Raw genomic sequence first — 20,169 nt, 5'->3', positions numbered from 1 at the left:
AATATGTAAAAGCTGCATAACTTTCCTTCCCCGAAATTGTGCTGGTTGTGTCATAATTAGGTATGTGTTTTACATCTTCTTTCTAATGACTTACTGTTTAATCCTTCTACATTCTGTTGAAGCAAGGCTTAGAGGTCTTTACTAAGAACTTTTTCAAGAGGATGATACTCTTATCTAGGGTACTGGTGCTAGGACTTGGGGGAAACTTTCTAGTCAATAGATCAGGGGCTTCACTCTGAAATTCTTTCAGTCATCTGAGTGGAGTCATAGGGCTTTGGTGACGTGTTGATTGTCAAGGATTTTGGTGTAGTGCTTACCCCTTTAATGTCTCACATACTAGCAGCTTTGCTTTTCTAGTAGCTAAAAGAGTAGGTGCACTGCCAATGTAAATTAGTATCCTCCATAATTAAAACTTTGCAGAAAAGTCTGATAGCTCATTTGTGTTATCCTTATTCTTCTGCACTTCTTGTTGTTCCATGCGTGAGCTTTAGGGGGATCAAGCACTGCAGGGGATCTGAATCCCAGCATCTAGCAGAGTGGTAGGAAGAACAACGCCCTTACCCTAACTGGGACACTGATGTAAGGTTATAATAATGTTTTCTGTTGGCAGAATTTCAGCGCAGCTTGTCCTACTGCACCTGGCTACTGCCAATGATGGCAAGACTCCCAAGTACTGCACTGCATACCCTGTGGATCCTTTTCTTTTCATATACAACAAATGAAGGTACGTTTGTCAGTGTTTTAAATTACTATACCGAAGTTTTTGTTTGCAGCATTTGCCTGTGACTAGTAGGCAGCGCTGTGACCATGAATTAACTAATATAAAATGTGTCACTTCAAATGCCAGAAATATCTGTGTACTAGAATGAATAAATTTTCTTTTTATTCTTTTTATTTGACCTTTTCCGTAGGGGCAAGAAAGAAATAGTAATTTGCAGGAAAGAGAAACTGAGGTTTGGAAAGTCATCTCCCTGCTCCCCCATTGTCTGGTCTCTATCAGACACCTTGCTGCAAACTGGGTGCTCACAGTGACCCAGGGACATCTCTGTAGAAATCCCTTAGGAGCAGAAAGCATAGTCTCTCGTTTGCTCGTTTTCATAACTGCCACCGTTGACCATACGGGACCTTGAGGGAGCTGTGCTCCTGAGATAGAGCCTATAGATCTGCTGTTAAAGGGCATCTGTCAGTTTGCGTTCTCCAAAGCGTGCAGAATTGCTAACTTGGAAAAGTCAGTTGACAGGATTTGAACAAATTTTGTAGGCACTTGCTGTCAGACATCACGTGCTCTGCCTTGTGCCTGTCCAGGGGCAGATGGCAGACATGGGATGTCCTGCGTGTTCTTCACCACGCTGTTCTTTCGGTCTGGCAGGACATGTAGCTGCCTTAAGTCTTAATGCTGCTTGTTAGCTGATGGTTATTTTTTTGAAGTTCAGCTGGCAGGGCCTGGATATTAAAATGTTTTTTTTTCTTTGTATCTTTTATGATATTTGATTTTAAAGACAAGTTAGATATATAAAATCATGTTTTCTGACATGCGTTTTTATTAGCTGGAAAATGAATCTTACGTTCTGCTGTAGTTTTTAAGTAGTTCCAGAGTAGTCTACAGGTTGGGGGGGGGTGGTTGTTTGGGTTTTTTGTTGTTGGTTTTTGGTGTTTTTTAAAAAAAAAAAAAGGCAAAGCAAAATAATAAAAATAACTTTTAAAATAGTCTATCTCTAAAAAAGAAGGTTTATTGGCTACTTTATATACTATGAAATAGTAGAATATGAATTAGAAGGATCAAGGTTTGTGAGAGTGCATTGGCTGGGTCATCTGATCTAGCTAATCCCATGTTCTGTAAATGATCTTTATCAAGGTTTAGTTTTACAGATTTTTTTTTTTTTTTTTCCCTAGTTAACTACCTGTTTCAAGTTTCTTCAGCATGGTATTCTAGTTGAGGATTAAAAAAAGAAATCCAGTATTTCAGTTCCGTTTTTTAACTACACGAACTGAAAACAAACTCTGTACTCTATGTGGTTTCAAAAGGAAATTCTCAAATATCTGAGATTTAAAAAAATACAGTGTAGCAGAGATGGAAAGGGAGAAGGTCACAGGAAGAGAGTACAGAAGATAATTTAGAGTTCTGGAAAGACATGAGGACACTGAAAGGCAAGATAAAGTAAAGCTGCTAATCATCATGGCTTAACACAGCAGGAAGAGCTTTGTTTAGATGAAATGTTGTTAAAAGTGTGAGATTGTTAACACTGAAAAATAATGACATTTGTCTTTAAAGAGCTTAAATTGTTAGTACTCCTTTTAAAAGTGCATCTTAAAGTGGGGGAAAAAAAAGAAACTAACAATGAAAGTACAAATGGCAGCCAAATATAAACAGCAGCAACAGGATGAATAGCTCTTTTAAAATAAATGAGCAGTCTGACTGTTACACTATTGCAGAAGCTTAATCTTTAACTTGCTGCTCTTCCGATGATTCTTGGGTTTTTTTGAAGAATTAGGGACCATATAGAACAAAAGGGAACTAAATGGGGTGCTGCCATCCAGAAGTGATAGTTCTTATCTACAAGATAAATACCTAGCCTTACTAACTAAGCCAAAACATTTTCTAAATATTTGAACAGTAATGAAACCGTGAGCTGCAATCAGTTCTAGGTTTATAACCAGTCAATATACCAGACAATTTTGATTATGATTTTTATAGAATTTTAAAATGGTTCCTTGACTTTGCTGTGCATCCTCATTTGTGTAAGCGAGCCACCGTAAGGTTGTTGAGCTTACTCGTGATCCACGACTGCTCTGTAGTCAAGTTTTGTGGGAGGCCTTTTTGAAAGGGGAGAGGAAGTCATGTATGGATTTTAGTGAGGGCAAAAGACCATGCAACTGACAGTACTAAACAATTGTTTGTTTGAGTCGGGTTTTTATTGAGGTACCAGCGGGTCTGGTGGTAGGTCCTGTTGTATGTTATGTATCATGTCCTCTAAAAGGCATCTGACAGTCATCTTTGCTACATTTGCAGATACTGTACTGTATCAGACTATGCAGAAGTTATATCAGAGTAAATAACACAAGTGGACTACAGAAAAGTAGAAATGTAGGAAGGATAAAGTGGTATTAGGTATTTTTGACAACAAAAGTTTTTGCTTGGGAGGAATAATCTGAAACTTAGGTACCCATTGGAAAGAATAAGCCTGTGAAGCAGCAGTGTCTGAAGGACAAGGACCTTACAGGATGTGAATTGTTGGCAACTTAATCTTAAATTTGCAATGTAAATGACAAGAACGGAGAGGTAGTAACATGCTGGGCTGTGTAAACAAAATTGGCCCTTGTATAATTGCCACAGGAACCTTCTAGCAGAATTCCTTAGGAAACTGTCAGAAAAATACCAAGTAATAGGATTCTAATAGCTAGCCAAAGCTAAATTCTGACAGGGAGTTGAGATGTAGGACAGGAGAGGATTTAGATCTGTACAGCTTGTGCAAGAAAAGGGAGATATTGCTGATATTTACCAACAACAGAGAAGTCAAACATCAAAGAATGCTAAGAATTGTCTGGGATGATGAAAATATTAGCTATTTCTGACTGCTTCCTTTAGAAATTACCACAGTCCAGTACCACGTTTGGCACGCTGTTAGTTCTAATAACAGCATGACCTTACTGTCACATAGTTCCTACTCTTCTTGTTCCTTGTTTCACTCATGGGGAGTGCATTGAAATAATGGAAAATGAGGCTGGAAGGGATACTGAGGATTATATATTCCATTTCCCTTTCCAGTGCTAACAAAGATATTTTCACCAGTGTTGTCTATTTTTTCTTAAACACTGCCCGTGAAAGAGATGATAAATGTGAACATTGGGAGTTTTGGCTTTTCTGTACCCTCTTCAGTGCCTGGAACAATGTGACCCCAAATCTCTTCAGGTCCCCAAACACTATCATAACAATGAAAAGTAGAAGACAGAACAGGAAATACTGCATGAAATTAAGAAAAGGTGTATACTAGAAGAAAGCCTGTGACAGGAAGGCCTTATTATAGGCAATGGGGCACTGCTCTGGAGAGGCAGAGGGCATGCATGTGGGAAGCTTAGAACCACTGTAGATAAAGCGTGAGTACATGCCTTCAGCCATGGATCTTGGTCTGACTGTTGATTGTCTTCATTTTGGATTTTGAACCTTTTGTATTAACACGTAGCATGATGTTGTTTTATAATTAAATGTTGATGTGTTTTAGATAGAGCTATTGGAATCAGATTTTCTGTTCTTGGAAGACTGTGTTGGATGAGTTGTGCCTTTCTGTTTCAATATTACTACTGCAGACCTTCTTCCTCTCCAAGACCATAGATGTTGTCTCCAGAAAGGTGGAGACATTTGGTGACATACATCTCTTACCATTTACCCAGAACACGAAAAATACCAATGCTTTTACTTAATTTATAGGAGGTTGGTAGCTCTGTTTAGATGGAAAAGTTAATGTTTCTGCTTAGTCCAATTTATGCTTTTGATTCTCTTGCTTCTCATCATGTGCTGCTTCTCCCTAGTTATGGCTGCAGGACATGTACAGGAATTTGCGTGCTTCACTGACTATGACAAAGAGCTGGTTTGTCACTGGAAGGTGCCTGGACAAACTAACTGCTCCAAAGAATTCCTGCTCTTCTACAGGAAGGAATTTGGTTTTTCGCTGTAAGTGTTTAATAAGGTGTTACATTATCATTGTTGGAACTTCATATATCCTATAGCCATTATCAGCTTTGATTCCCTCCCTCTACCATTGGTGTCTGGGACAAAATGTAATCCAGATTATTCATCTTGCCAGGAGGAAAATAGGTTGCTGCAATTAACAGCATGCTCTGTTCAGTGATCTAGTCTTCTGCAGACCTCTCTTAGTACAGAGGAGTGATCAAGTCCTGCTTGTAGGAGTGGTAGGGCTCCTGCAAGTTTTCCTAGCCTTCATTTCATGCATAATTTTGCCTCCTTCAGGAGAAATCTTACCTGATTTACCAGTCTGTAGCCTGTGTGAAAGGTACTCTCCCCTGGAACCCAGGTGATTATGTCTGCATACAGTCTAACTCCGTGTTCAAACACAGACTGTTGCTCCTGTTCTGCAGCAAGGCCAGTCATCTCCTACAAAGGCAGATGAATCTGGGCTTTCCAGTTCCTCGTCATATGATTTCTCCACACAGACATCCAAATAACCTCACTTTGTACACTGTAGTAAACCTGCTTCTATACTAGCAAGCTGCAAGTCCACTCCTTCAGAGGTTGAAGAGGAACGGTGTTAATTGTTCCTCTTGGGATTAATCCTTAGCCTTTCTGTCAAGTTTTTAATTTGTGTGATACAGATATCGAAGGGGTGTTTGGGGAGGTGGGTTGTTCGCGAGTTTGGGGGAGCTCAGTTTTGGTTTGTATTTGTTTGTGCTAAATGTTTCTAGGAGCTGAGCTTGTTTGTCTCAGATTTGATTAGCTCTACACATTGGGAAGCTTGATTTCACTTTTTCAAGAAATAGTGTGCCACACTTTCTAAACATCATATAATTTTTCTGCCTGTTTTTCAGAAACCATGTGTGTGTCCCTGAGAATGGAGAAGACAGTTTAAGGTGCACTTGCACAATACGTCAGGAGTATTTTGTATCAGGCCTCACGTATATTCTAGCTCTACAGTTCAATGGGACTGAGACGTGGAATTACAGTGTTACACCAGCCCTGGTTGGTAAGAAACTGTTCACTTTGTCACCAGGACACCTGGTTCCATGCTGGCCATGCTAGCTAACTCCTCATTCATGTCACTGGAACAGTTTCTCCTTATCAGAGGTGAAGAGTGCCATGCGGGCCTAAATGCACACTCTGTTTGGCTTAGAAACCTGATTCTGGAGTAGATTCTTAAGGAAATAAGTAACGGGGCAAGCACAGATTGATTCTTCCTCTAGCTGTACCTTCTCAGCTGCCAGCCAGCGGTAGTTTGGGGGCTTAGACATATCTTTAGTGCATTTTACTTGTGGCTATGGAATTCAGGGATGAAGAGGAATGTGCTACTTCCAGTTTCTAGAAAGACACTAGGCGATCCCTACTGAAATTTCTTCTATTCTTGTCTCTGTCATGCTCTGATTTTTCATGCTAGTTGAATCATCACCCTGAACAGAGATTTTTACAATAATTGCTGTTGGATTATAACAACCAGTGATAAAAACTTAACTCTGCTCTTTCACAGGACAGAGCAGAGATACATGGGTTGATGTCTCTTGTAGGCATCTAGTTTGTTTAAAACAGTGTGCTTGTTTGTAACGTTTGTCACCTCAAACACTCAGAGAAATCATTCACATACCTTAGGCAGGCATTCATCTGCATCGATGAGCTGGTTCTTTTCAGAACACTCTGTTGTTGCTGCTGCTTATCAGCAGAGTAAGCAGGAGCCTGCATCAGTTTCTGAGACAGGTAGCCAGGACAGCCTGGCTGCAAAGTTGTCAGAAGCTCTGTGCCTATCCCATGGCACAGCATGCTATTGTGAGGGTGCAGGCTATTCCCATTTTTCCAGGCTGAAAGCTGCATCCAGTGCACCGAAAGGCTGAGCTCGCGGTTTGTTCAGCCAGCTTGAAGATTGAGTGCTTGTTAATGAATACCTTGCCATTGCTCTGTTTCGGCCTCTGTATCCTTGTGCTACAGCGTAGTGAAAAGGGCTAAATGCATTGACTGAGATGAGATTCTGGCCTCTGGTGAATGTTTATCTCTGCTTCTGTCCCTCAGTGCTTTCCCATTGCCATGTTCTCCTGAATTGTATTTTTTAACACACAGTTAAGCCAAGGCCCCCCCAAAATCTTGCCATTGAGAAAGCTGAAAATGGTAATTTCAATCTGAGCTGGGAGGAGAGCTACTCTCCTCCATCCATGCTCTCTGGACAGCCGGTCATCTATGAAGTGAAATACTGGAGGAAGCAGCACCCGACAGAGGTAAGAGACAGCCAGTCTCTTCATTTTCTGTCTCTCCGGAGCTTTCAGGTTTAAAAAGTCCTCTGAAAAGTCCTGAAACAATTTAATGAATAGTGGTGCAAGGGCAAGTCCCACAATGCTCCTGATCACACACTTGCCACAGGACGTGTTGCCCCAAGGTGTTCAGCTTGGCTTTAAAAGATTGAAACTCTTCTGCCACCCCAAAATGGTCTTCTGCTCACAGTAGACAGGGCAGAGATTGAAAATACTATGCTTCAGTTCCATGAACTTCGTTTGCTCCTTAGACATCAGGAAGCTAGAGGCTGTTCATGGCTCCGTGGCATACTTGAGGCATTTCAGACACCCTCCTGAACAATCCAGCACTTTAGGGCTGGGCTGCTTTCGGGAGGTGAAGAAAATGCATGGTGGCATGTCACAAATACCACCCGCTCATGACAACAAAATGCAGTATCATGCACAGCAGATTAGAAATACAGTCATTCGTTTGTTTATTTGTGAAAGGTCACTGAAACACATAACACTATTGTTAGTTAATTGCTGTCACTAACCCTTCACCTCATAAAGAAATCAAAGTGAACTTTCTCACTTTCTTTTTAGGTTTCTGTAAAAGCAATTAACTACCAGGCAAAAAGCTTTGAAATTACTGCAAGCTCCTTGAGGAGAGGCTATGATTACGTTGCAAGCCTAAGGTGTTACTACACAGACTACCCAGCCTACTGGAGTGAATGGAGTGAAGAAGTTGAATTTCACTACGGTTAAGTATTGTAACAAGTAGCATCTTGCTTGATTAAAAGGATGGTATAGTCTTATAAACCATATCATATATGCCACGCTGCTCGCATCTCAGAGGAGAGTTATGGAATCATCATCTTCATCCTTTTGAGTGTATTGTGGATATGTCTGTAAAGGTTTCCAAAGAGACTAAACATAAAAAGGGACTCCTGGGGAAACTAAGGAAGAGAAGATCAAGGGAAGTTGGACTGTTTAGCCTTGTGAAAAAAAGGCTAAAAGGGGATGTGTTTATTCTCTATAAATATTTCATGAAGTAGACACCAGGGAAGGAGAAGAGATATTTAAACTAAAGAACAACATTGACATGAGAGCAAGTGGGTATAAATGAACAAGAGATATTTAGACTGCAAATTAAGCAATACTTTAACCGTCAGAGGGCTGAGGGTGTATAAAAATCTCTGAAGAGCAACAGAGAGGACAAGAAGCGTAACTGCGCTAAATGGATATAGTAATGCCATTTTAGGGGCTGTGTGACAGGTTTGTCCCCGAGAGCTGACAAATGGCCTCGTGGTACTTGTTGGCTCTTCCAGCTCCTGACACTCATAGTAACTGGATCCAGTACCTGCAGTGATCTTTCAGACGTGCCGTACACCATCGCCACTGGTAGCTGTGTATGTTCTGTTGTTTATCTGCTGGAGCCTCTACTTTACATCCTCCAAAGGAGCACTTTTTTAAGGTGCAAAAGAAGAGCAATGGATTTGGTACTGCCAGTATTTATATGCACATACACATGTAAATGTATGTTTTTATTTAACAGATTACCAAGTAACAGCTGAAGACGTTCTGCAGATGGCTGTTCCTGTATCCTGCATACTGATCATGGCAGTATCTGTGATTTGTTACTTCTGTTTTACCAAGTATGTATCATGCAATTCACAGGTTTTATAGTGAAGCAGTTTGAACAGGTATCAGTGTTGCTATTGAGTAGCTGAATGTCTAGTAGTACAGGAAGCTAATGTTTTGGGTTTTCTCAACTCCTTTATCTCCTTCTCTATGAGCAAACATTTTATAAACACAAATTAGTTTCAGTCTAGCATTTTCTGAATAGATAACTGAATATTCTCTATTCATCTTACTAGAATGGGCTTGTTACAGTGTCCAAAACAGGCTGCAGTTTTGGCATTTGTCAGTTATGGACCGCAGTGTTTGCTGAAGTTCCAGTAATGACGGTTAAATATCTGTATTTCTTTTTAAATTTTTTTAGTGATAATGTGAGAGTGGGATCCTATCTATTTCGCACATCATTTCAAACATTATTAGAAGAACATGTGACACTTGTTGTGCAGAGCAGTCACGCACCCAACATATAAACATCTTTGCACTAGTTTAATGAAAAGCAGCACTTGCAGATGCACAGAACAAGCACTTCCTGTTGCTGCAATGCAGATGGCCCAGAGGGAGGGAAGAACAGAAGAGGGAAGCGTACACTGGTGAAGCCAAAAGGCAGTCAAAGCCATTTTAATTCTTCTCTTGCAGAGTGAAGAAAGAATGGTGGGATCAAATCCCAAATCCAGCAAAGAGCCATTTGGTCGTTAAAAATGTCAAGGTAATTTAAAGGCTTTGCAAAAGATACCTTTTCCTGATCACCAGAAGTAGAATATGTAGTAAGTGCTATTGTCTGGCTAGTGCAGGGGGTACTAAATACAATTCACATATGTCCTAAATCTCATTTGTATCTTTACTAGTTTTCAGTGTTGTGCTACATCGATGAAATTAAGTTCCCTTTCCATGACTTAAAGCAGAGTCATATGGAAAACCAAATGTAAGTAAGATAAAGGGGGAAAAAAAAAATCCTCTGCTTTACAGCATACAATAGTTTCTTATTACATAAGCATTAACTGTCCTTTCCTTTTGACTTCCAAAAACAGAAGTTGCAAGAACTGTCTGGTTCAAAGTTTGTCAAGCCAAAACTTCAAGGGAAAAGATAACATCAGAAATGTTGAGAAATCTTGCAGTTGCCACAGCAAGGCTGGAGAGTGGTTTCCAAAAGGCAGCAGTGCGGTTTTAACCCCTGAGACAGTTATGGTTGAAGAGTCTATAGAAATCTGTGAATGTGTAACAGACATTGAGGCTGAGAGCCAGGAAGAGACTAGTGACCAGCTCACCATGTTTGAGCCTTGTGAGAGCAGTGTCAGTGCTTTCAGAGAGCACGCTGAACACAATGATGCACTAGCTAGCATGTTTACTGAGCTCCTGGCAGATGAAAACAACATGCAAGACAATAAAGACCCAGACATCATCATAGGTGAGAATAAAACCTTTGAGAAACATGAGTCGGAAAATCCATCACAGCAAAACCCAAAAGAAAGCACAGCCCAGAGTCAGCAGCCATGTGGTACGTCTCATACAGTCTCCCTTTTCACCAAAGCCTCTCAAGATGACTACAATGGTAGTACAGCCAGCAAGAAGTCAGAACAATCAGAAGAATCCTTTGAATCTGGCTATCGGAGCTCCAGCATAAATTCTGCTTCTCTGGATGCAAGAGATCTTCAACGTATGGGTCAGCAAAACCTTTATCCATGCAGTTCTGAAAGTCAGCATGACTCATGTTTCCTGATCCAGGAATCTCCAAATAAATCATCCTTTGGGACCAAAAAAGACAGAATAAGCACCACTGTGCACAAGAGTTCTGAGACTCTTGTGTCACCATCCATGGGGCTGTGTAGCTCTGCGTATAAGAGCTTTGACACCCTTATCTCTCCCTCTGTGGAGCCCTGCAATTCTGCCTACAAGAGCTGTGACACCTTTATGTCTTCATCAATGGAGCCCTGTGGTTCTGCCTACAAGAGCTTTGACACCCTTATCTCTACATCCATGGAGCCCTGTGGTTCTGCTTACAAGAGCTTTGACACCCTTATGTCTCCATCCATGGAGCCCTGTAGTTCTGCATACAAGAGCTTTGACATTCTTGTGTCTGCATTCAAGGAACCAAGTGGCTCTGTGTATAAGAGCTTTGATACCCTTATGTCTCAGTCTATGGTTAACAGTAGCCTGCCTCTGTGCTTTGAAAATGTGTGCTCCTCACCACCTCTGACAGAGTTTTCAGAGGCACCAGAACTTAGCTGCAGAGAACAAATTTATCAACCGCCTACCAATCAGACATGTTATGCCAACTACAGATGTCCCTGCACTGAGCTTGATTTTCAAAACACCTGTTCAGAACATACTGATTTTCCATCTTTCTCCACACATGCAAATGACAGCGCTTCAGCCTTCCTACCAGAGGAAGAAATACATAAGCAAGTAACGTATCAAAATGTTCAAAAGAAAGCAAATATAACTTCTTGCCCTGTTGGACCTCAACCATCTGGTTATCAGCCTTTCGATAATGCAGTTAAATGTAATGGTACATACTGTGACAATGACAGTGAGGTTATCTCTAGGTCACTGTATGAACCCTTAATTTGTCTTTTGTACAACAACCTGAGAGAAACGCCTCCAGATACCATAACCTGTGAACCTGGCCATAGGACAGATGACCATGTATGTGTGATTGTAAAGGGTTTTGACTGCAGCATTGTCCCAGGTTTAGCCTCCAGTGAGAATGTCACACAGGCCAGTGATGGCAGCCTGTGGATCATCAACTCTAATGAGCTGTCTAGTGGTAGCAAAGATGAAAATACCAGCAGAGACAAACAGCTGTTGCACTTGTTAGAGCTGAACTCTCAAGATTTTAACAGTAGAGAAAGAACTGTAAAGGGGACAAAACCTAACAGCTTTAACTCTACTGGTAAAGGAATGCAAGAAAGCAGCAGAAACGGACTAAATACTGACTTTCACTGCCACACGCACAACCACTTGAGGAAGCTTGGAAATGCAGGGGAAAATAAAGAGGTGATAAAGCAGGCTGTAGACAGGAGGTGTGGCTCAGCAACTAGCTTACCAGAAGAATCAGTGTGCAGCACTGGGCTAAACTTAGAAAGAAAAACTGCAGAGCTCCTGGTCTCTGGCCAGTTGTCACCTCCTCATTTTGTGGACAACTCCTGTCCTGATTCTCACACCGTTCACAATGAGGGTTCCAGCCTGGCACCTACAGCTAAAAAAAGGCCAGTAGAACTGTTGAGGGAAAGCCACAGGAAGAAGGAGAAAAAAATGAAACTTGTACAAGCCCTTGCCGAGGAGGACAACTGCTACATGAAGGTAGCCTAACCACGCTTGCCAAGACTGAACCAAACCAGTCTTTGGAAATAAACTGTATGGCAAATTGAAATGTTGCTTGTTCTTCCAGTCTTGCCTGAAGTGAGGGCTGCTGCCATTCAGACTTGGATTCAGTGGGTTGTAACACTCGTGCCTGCTGCAGGGCTGGCAGCCGGTATGCAGCGCAGGGGGACAGGAGGGGTTAGCATCTAGCAGTCGCAGCTACGGCTCTATCAGGGGGCCAAAGCCAGAGCTGAAGTTTTTCTGGCCGTGATTGTTCTCCGAATGTGAGCAGCAGCTGCATAAAGTAGGAGTTCTTAGTACAGCTCCTGCAGTTATTGCCCTGGGTCTGTGTGTTGCTTGGGAAGCACTTGTGGAAGGTGCTGACACACCTGGATGTGGGATGTAGGTGCACGTCAAAGGGAAAGTGACTGACTTGCACTGACGGCATCACACAGCATGCCACAGCTTCCATAATTTATTTATTGGGAGGGGAGGAGGGAGGTCCTGTGTGCCTAGCCCCAGCATGGGGTATATGTTTCTATACTTGCTCAATCAAGACTTGAAATAAAGATTACTGTCATTTGGGCTTAAGCAGTGCTATTACTGAGTATTATTTTCTCATTCTGTAGAAGCAAGCAGAGTTCCTTCATACTTCTGCAGCTGTAAATGGCATCAGACATTTCTAAGTAGTGTTTTGCCAGGAAGTTTATCCAGTTTATGGTCAGACTCCCTAAATTGATGCAGCGTTTTTTCAGCTTCTTGTTCTTGTCCAGTCAGAATGGGAATTATGCCTGCAGCTTTAAGGCACCATATACTTCTTGTTGGATAATTGTTCCAAAAGTTTTACTCGTGACTCTGAACTTTTCTAGGGTATTATCCTATATATACATCCAAGTGTATTAAAATGTATGTGTGTGTTCTTAATTAGAAAGCCCTGTTTGCACTGCCATTTGTAAAGAAGGAAACCATAATGCTAAGCACAGCAACTGCTTTCATGTGTTTTGTAAGTAAGATTTTTGTGCTGCAAATCTCTCTTCAAAGCTCAGGTTGGCCAAGTAGTAGAGGTATCTATGCATCAATTTTGCAGTGATTAAAAAAAAAGGGTATGTAAGCCCTGGAAGGAGACTTGCAGTGAATTGTCTGTGTTTAGATGTGATACTTAATATTTGTATAGGCAGTGGTTTGTAGCTTACTTTCACTAAGGTAGTGGTTAGTGAAAGATCCTACTGCTTGTAGCTAAAGTGTTGATGAACATGTTAGTTATTTTTTACAGGTTGAATTTTATTTTCACTCAGGTGAGGTTTAATTCTATTAGAAATTTTATTTGCATGAGGGCAGTCGCTGTAATTAACATCACAAATTCTGTGAAGTGGGAGGGCTGAGAGGCAGACAGATGAAGAGGTTTTCCTAGGCCCATCAACCAAACCCGCACTGAAATGGTGGAACAGGAAGATGCATAGAGGCCATGGTCTGCCTCATGGGTAAGCTGACTCACTTCCCTAAATGCAAGCAAAGTCAGGTTCAAGCAAAATCCCGCAGCTAGTTATTGCAGCGACCCGGAACAGGTTACTCACTGTTTACTGTAGTAGCACAGGGCTGTTAAGGGCGGCGCAGGGACACCAGTGGTGCTTTCTTCCTTCTGCTCCTGCACTCTCCCTTTGCTCTTTGTGAAATCCTCCTGGAAGTTTTCCACTTGGCTGGAGCAGCCAGGAGAGGTCTGCTCAGGCTAGGGTTGGAAAGCTGTTAACTGCAGCACTTCTCTGCTGAGCTCCAGCTTCATTCTGCCTTCCTCTGGCTTTTTTTCTTCTGCATAGCTGTGCTGTCCCGACTGCTCATTTCCACTGAACAGCTTTCTGTGCGTGGGTATTCTTCCCCTGCTCTCCCATCAGTATTTCTCTGGTGAAATCAAACTGTAACCCTTCAGGAAGGGGGAGACCTCTTCCTACGCCTTTGCATAACCCAGAACTGGCAATAAACACCGGGGCTGGCTGGGCAGATGGGCATCTCACCCCGTCCTGCGATAGGCACGGTGCGTGCCTGCAGTAGGAGCTAAGTTCATGTTCTGTCCTCCACTGCCTCCACTTTTGCCATCCTGACCTCTTGCCAGCCCATAAAATGCAGGTCAGCTTCAAATGACCGGTTTCTGCCCTAAGGTGATGATCTGCCTGAAGTGTGCGGGAGTTCTGACTTCAGGCTGGCTCCCAGGACTGCCAGCGAGGTGTGCTGGCCTGAGCCACACCTCCTGGGGACCAGCCTGTGCTTGCAAAGGCAGCTGCTCTCCCGAGAGAGGAACTTTGTTCCTGAAGGCTGGGACCCTCCAAGCGTGTCCTGTTTAGCTAGTGGAGGGCTCCTACCAGGACAGAGAATTGCTGATCGTAATAAAGGTATTTTCAGTGTTTTTCATTTTGTTTTGTAAGACTGCAGTGCAAGTGAGGCTTGTGCCAAGTTTTAGTCCAGTTAAAATGCCATTTATTACTCACAATCACTCCGCCTCCACATCTTTCTCACTTGGCTGCCTACCGAGTATGAGCAACTTGACTCACCATGAGTGAAATGGGTTCCTGAGAAGAGCAGGTGTAGTCCCAGCTCAGGAGAAGCTAGTTCTGATACACTGCTTTTCCTTTGCAGAGAATGCCGCAGCCTTGCCTTTTTGTCTTTCTCTCCTTTGTGAACAGTGTTAGCTCCTTGGAAATAGGCACCTGTACAGGATAGCTGTTGGCAAATTCCTTTCAGTCACAAGATTTGTCACTGCCTGTGGAAAAGTAACAATAACCACAAGATGAGGGTGAGGCTAGCATGGAGCAGGGGCTTGAGGATGTGGGGTCAAGTGGTTGGGGGTAGGGACAAGTTCATGGAGGGTGAAAGAGGGGTCAACTTTTTAAATAGCTCGTCCCTGCATCTTACTTTGGGACCCTGCATTGTTCAGGCAGGGTGCAAGGATGTCCAAGTGCTTATCCATCATGAGCTGCAAACTTTATCTAAGACAAGTTTTTTTAGGCGTTGCATTCTACAGTGACATGGCCAAAGGAACAAAGGGTGAGAGAACTAAATGAGGGGGTTGTGACTTCCAAAACTGCTCTCTAGTGCTTACCTCTGACTGTGGAGTTGTGTGACAAAACGCCTTAGTGAACAGAGACAGAGGACAGTTTGCTTTCTCCTAGCCATGTATTTTCTGTAGAAAACTCCTTAGGGAGCATTTATATGATTTGTGCAGTTTATATTCTAGTTCTGACAGGTGCTTCCAAAGTGTGTAATTTTGTATACAGTTGCTTTCACAAATAATAGGTGTTTTTGACTAATTCTCAAGGGAACTGTGCCCATGCAATGCACACAGAGATCATTCCCCCACCCCCCCCCCCACCCCCGTAGGTTGCTCAGTAGAAAGTCCGCCCCAGGCTCCCATGTAGTGATGTATCATGATCACACCTTACCTGGAATTGCAATTCTGTTTTCACCACGCTGCTGTGACTGAGGCAGCCATGCCATGCCATCAGCTTTTCATCAGATGTTGCAGCCACGGCCCACAGCCCTCAAGGTCCCTCTGACTAAACTGCGGTGACGAGGTTGGAAGCCAAGCAACAGCTCCGTGTGAACTTGCTGACAATCGGAGCAATGAGATCAATGAACTGGTCTGGTTTTCAGCTGCGGGAATATTGTCTCTCAAAGCAGGTTGCTCTAAAGCAAAGGAAAAAAGCAGCTGAGTGAGGAAGAGGGCACTTTCCAGGTACCTCACTAACACACTTGACCAAAGTTAAAGCTTACTAAATTGCCATACCTCAGTGTGTTTTCACAGAGTACCTAATAACAGCCACCAGCTGCACCACTGGTTTGTAGGTCCTGACTATTCTCATTCCTTTGTCAGGCTCAGAAAGCAATGTTGAGAGGAACTTCACATCTCTGATGTACTCCGGTCAAAGGTGCTTTGCTCTGTTTGTCCCTTGTACTGTCCTGCTTCTGTCCTGTCCCTTTTGTGGCTTTCTACAACACGGAAATTTCCACACAGGTGCCTTCTACTCCTCCATCAAGGCTGCAAGATGAAGAAAAGCTGGCTGCAGCCCTAGATGAACAGAGTGGGGAGCTAGCTGCTGTGGCACATTTAGCTGCACGGGGGGGAGGAGCAGCTGCTTGCTGCTTTTTTTTTTTTTTTTTTTTTTTTTTTTTTTTTTTTTCTCTTAGCCAGAATATTTTGTATAAAAGCCTGACCATCTGTGCAGGAGACCTAAAATTCTGTATTCTGAATGCAGAAGCAATTGTAATGGCAACCGCTGGTACAGTACCAGCCTGACCTGCAGCCTGCCTCTGATAGAGGGGTGGCTGTGCTGGACCTGCCCCAGTCCGTGAAGTGTGGCAGGCATTCGACAGAGCTCCTGTCCCAGTGCAGGGATGGATCAGCTGCTTCAATGGTACTGTCTGCTCCATTGCATAAAAGCAGGGCATTCACAGCCGTGTGGTGTTTGTCCTCTGCTTGAAGGTTACCGAGTCGGTGACTAACATATCACTGGGACTTTCCTACTTGCTGCTGTTTCCCTAGCTCTTAGACATGGGGGAATTTGCCATAAGCTGAAGAGTTTGAGGTTGGCTGCTTCTCCCCAGAGAACCAGCCGCTGCTGGTTTCACTTGCAGTGAGCCACCCACACAGCAACGAGAATTGTAACAGGGTGAGAAAGCAGTGGACTGCCTTCTGGGGGTAGAATTTCCACACCTGGCTGAGAGGTGTAACCAGTTCCCGGGTCTTGCCTTGTCGCTCAGGGAGTTGCTATGAGAAGCAGGTCTGCGCTGGCTGCGGTTGGCCCTGAAGTTAGCGCTCTTGGCCCTTGGTGCACAGCCAGCAGAGGTCTGGAGGAGCTGGCTCTGGCAGGCTTGTGCTGTGCTGCGCGCGTGTGTCTGATGGGCTCCGCGCTTGAAGGTTATGCAGGGCAGTTCATTGCTGGGTGGCCTGCTTCCCCACTGCCTAGCTGAGCGCTCCAGAAGCACGTAGTGTGCTCCTCCATGCCATGAGGGAGCAACAGAGCCACCAAGAGCATAGTTTGCTCCACGAGGGCAGGAATTAGGACCCGTAGCTTAGCATGTGCTACCTGTTCCGTGGCCTCATTCTGAGCTGCGCTGGGCCCCTGCGACAGACGCTGTTGTCCAGAAGCATCAGGGATTCTTCTCGTATCTGGTTAGGCTGCCTTTGCTGTTCTTTGACTTGTCTTAAAAACCTCCAGCTGTGCTGCCCAGTGTAAAGGACCAACACGTTCAACTGCTGTCCATATTGGCTCTATTTTGCATGTTCTTCGCCATTGTTTTAGCTTCTTGCTGCTCCTAGCACGTCACTTTCCAACTTCTGCACATGCATGGTGGCAGGGTAAGGAGCGTGGAAACTAGGCTGTGCAGAGCTGGTCACAGCATAGCAGCCAGGGGATCCAAGCCGCTTCCTTGTTCAAGCAAGAGCCTCACACCACAGCCAAAGCCACTGTGAAGCATGGAAACCCCCAGCCCCTACATTTTGTAGGAACAATTTTCAGACTCCTCCTCTTGGTGAGCACTCTAAATGTCTACCAGTGCTGATTTGGATGCAGATACACTGATGTGACACAGTTTCATTGCATTAGTCCCTGTGCTTTAGTGGAGCCAATAACCCCACATTTTGGCCTTTTTTAGCCTCAAACAAAGCAAGCTCCTGCCTTCTGCCACCTTACAATGAATTCCTACCAGCATTATAGCAAAGCCACAGCTTCACGAAGCTTGGACTGCCCCAAGAAATTCTCAAAAAGCCTTTTGGCTCCTTTATGCAGAAATGTACTTTGAATTTTTGGAAACATTGATTACTTTGGAGCAATCTGTTTCCTGGCAAATCCTGTTTATGTCCAATGTTGTTAATACGACCCAGCACATTGCAAGGTGCTTCTCCTAACTCTGCCTGTTTGTCCATCCTGCACCCCCATCCCACCTTTTCTCATAAAGACACGGTCCATCCCTGCCAGTGACGTGAGAAGCCCCTAAATTGTGTTAGGACTGCACTATGGGTTCAGGATGGAGCCAGGAATACTGCTGGAGCCTGTGGTCTGCCATGCGATCATCTCCTGCAGCTCATTGCTTGCCACGTGGAGGCAGCACACAATGCGAGCCATTAGCTTCTGCTTTGAAAGTGCTTCCACAGTCAAGGGTTGAAAATAGCCCGTGTGTTTTTCACCCTGTAAACGATGCCAGAAGCTGTCCAAGGCCCGCTCCATTGCTGCACCCAGCCCAGGTGTGGAAGGCCTGCTGTAAAAGCTTGTGCTCAGGCAGCATGGGTGAGGCATGTTGATTTTTGACAGCTGTGGTAAAACAAGGATCCAAGAGGCTCAGGTGAGGCTCTTGCCATGAACAGCTGTATGCCAGCAGCAGAGCTCTGGTCTCTGTGTGTCCCTGTGAGAAGAGATCTGTGAGAAGCTCATGGATGGTGGCTCTAAATGCACCAGTTTCTGCCAACCTGCATGAAAGGAGCAGGGAGTTCTGCCAGCAGTGCTGACTTGAGGTGAGTGCTGTGGGAACAATGTGTGATGGATTTGCTGACCTTGTGCAGAGTCAGTGCTCTTTGGAAGCACGAACACAGGCAGTGGGACCTGGGACCACTCTGAGAATGGCTGGGGGTAGGGGGGGTAGGATGGGATATATCAGCTGAACAGACAAGAAAAGGCTGATGATTAGTTTGTGAAGCTGCAGGATCTCAGTTGTGGGGCAGGGCTCTGACAAATATACTGAGGGTGAGTACTGCCTATGGGCTACCCAAAGGGGTCTAGGCTGTTGGAGGAGGTGGTGTGGAGGCTGCTTGTCTGTGGGCTGAATACACAGTGTAGTAAGGCATTTGGGGAGATGCTCTGTTGTGGTAGGGACCAACACCGACAAAAATATATGTAAAAGAAAAGGCAGCCTTTATTAAGTGACAAAAAGCCAAGATGGCCGAGCTGGTGCAGCAGAAAAAGCATTCCCTTTTATAACCTTTCTTATCTGTCCACCGGTTTGTGCACTAAGGCTGTTATAATGATTCGCTCAATACCTCTGTCCATTCACCTCTATTCACACACTGATTGGCTGGAGCTCCTACTGTATTTCCCACTTCATCTACTGTTCTCTTGCCAAATTTCTGCTCTATGGTATTCACTTGTTTAGTCTCTCCTTGCTCAGTCTCTTATCACCTCCTCAACCCTGTTTACAACATTCTTCATCCACTTCTTTCATCTTCTCACGGGTATACTGGGATGCTGTCGAGGCCAATTTAATCTTCCTCAGTCAGGCTATCCCCGACAATGCTCTGGGCATGTTTTGCATGGTGCAGATGAGGGTGGTGGGTTTGAGCTTGAGCAGAGCTGTAGGTTTCTGTTCCAGATGGTCAGGGTGAGTTCACAGGCACAGTCATTCCTGTTTCTGTTTACCAGCATGTGTCTGGTGATTTCCTGAGAGAAGATACGAGTCTCTGTGCGATCCCCTCTGTGTGAGCAAGACGTACATAGTCAGAGCTCTGTGAAGGTAAGCTCTTTTCCTCTGGTAGGAGCCAAAGTGATGTTCTCCTACTACAGCCTTTATGCAGAATGGGTTCAGACTTAATGAATATTGGGGAAAACAAAATCCCAAGCCCAATGTTGATGGCTACAAAGGGAGAATTGGCAAAGGCAAAAGGAAGGTAGGAGGGCATGGTGCTGGGGTCTCTGTAGGCGGCACCCAGTATTCCCCAGACCAAAAGCAATGCACTCCTCCCTCCTCTGTGCAGCATCCTGTGTCAGCTCACAGGATGCCAGATGAGGTCTTCATTGTTTTAAAACCTGCTGCTTTGCTGACTAACACCTCTGCTTTCTGCCTGGCTCATTCATATTTTACCCCATATCCTGAGCTTTGAGGTGGTTTCTTCTATTGCTTTCCCTTCCAGTAGAACGCTGTTACTCGTGTCTCAGCTGTTCTGCCATTTTTTACTCATTACTTATCGTAACATATGATTATCCTCCTCCTAAATGTCACCAGTCAGTAAAGGTGCTTTTGACCCTAGAATTATACCAGGTCTGTATCTTTGACGATGCTGAGGATATTGTTTTAGTTCCATTGTGACAGGAAGAAAATACAGGTGTAGTACTGTTTGTGTGGGGTTTTTTCGCTGCATCATGAACCCAATAACTCCATGTGTCGCTAATTCTCTCTTCTAGAGAAAGGAATTGACAGCTCTGATTGTTATTTCCTCTGTCTGTATTTATTCTTGCTGATAAATACATACAGACATTGCCCTTCTTCCAATAATGGCAAAATGCTTTTGGGTCATCAATAACTTCAGGAGAATCTAACAAGCCTTCCCTG

The 20,169-nt window shown here is 43.9% G+C and overlaps 1 protein-coding gene across 3 annotated transcripts; it reads left to right on the top strand.

The window, feature by feature from the left end:
• The first annotated feature begins 651 nt into the window (after positions 1-651).
• IL4R (interleukin 4 receptor) lies at positions 652-12,453 on the top strand. Of its 3 annotated transcripts, none has more exons than XM_086472938.1 (10): positions 652-724; positions 4,528-4,669; positions 5,542-5,696; positions 6,776-6,930; positions 7,528-7,684; positions 8,480-8,579; positions 9,199-9,268; positions 9,408-9,484; positions 9,591-10,370; positions 10,533-12,453. In XM_086472938.1, the coding sequence occupies exons 1-10, from the start codon at positions 652-654 to the stop codon at positions 11,869-11,871; spliced, it is 3,048 nt and encodes a 1,015-aa protein (XP_086329064.1). In that variant the 3' UTR covers positions 11,872-12,453. The 3 variants fall into 3 exon arrangements, with proteins under 3 accessions (XP_086329064.1, XP_086329063.1, XP_086329062.1); XM_086472937.1 differs by having other exon boundaries at positions 9,591-10,428; positions 10,510-12,453; XM_086472936.1 differs by having other exon boundaries at positions 9,591-12,453.
• The last annotated feature ends 7,716 nt before the right edge of the window (positions 12,454-20,169 follow it).

This window comes from Leptosomus discolor, chromosome 14, assembly GCF_034619465.1.
Source record: "Leptosomus discolor isolate bLepDis1 chromosome 14, bLepDis1.hap2, whole genome shotgun sequence".
Taxonomy (NCBI): Eukaryota; Metazoa; Chordata; class Aves; order Leptosomiformes; family Leptosomidae; genus Leptosomus; species Leptosomus discolor.
Note: the sequence above shows the minus strand (reverse complement) of the source record. Positions and strands in the feature narration are given on the sequence as shown.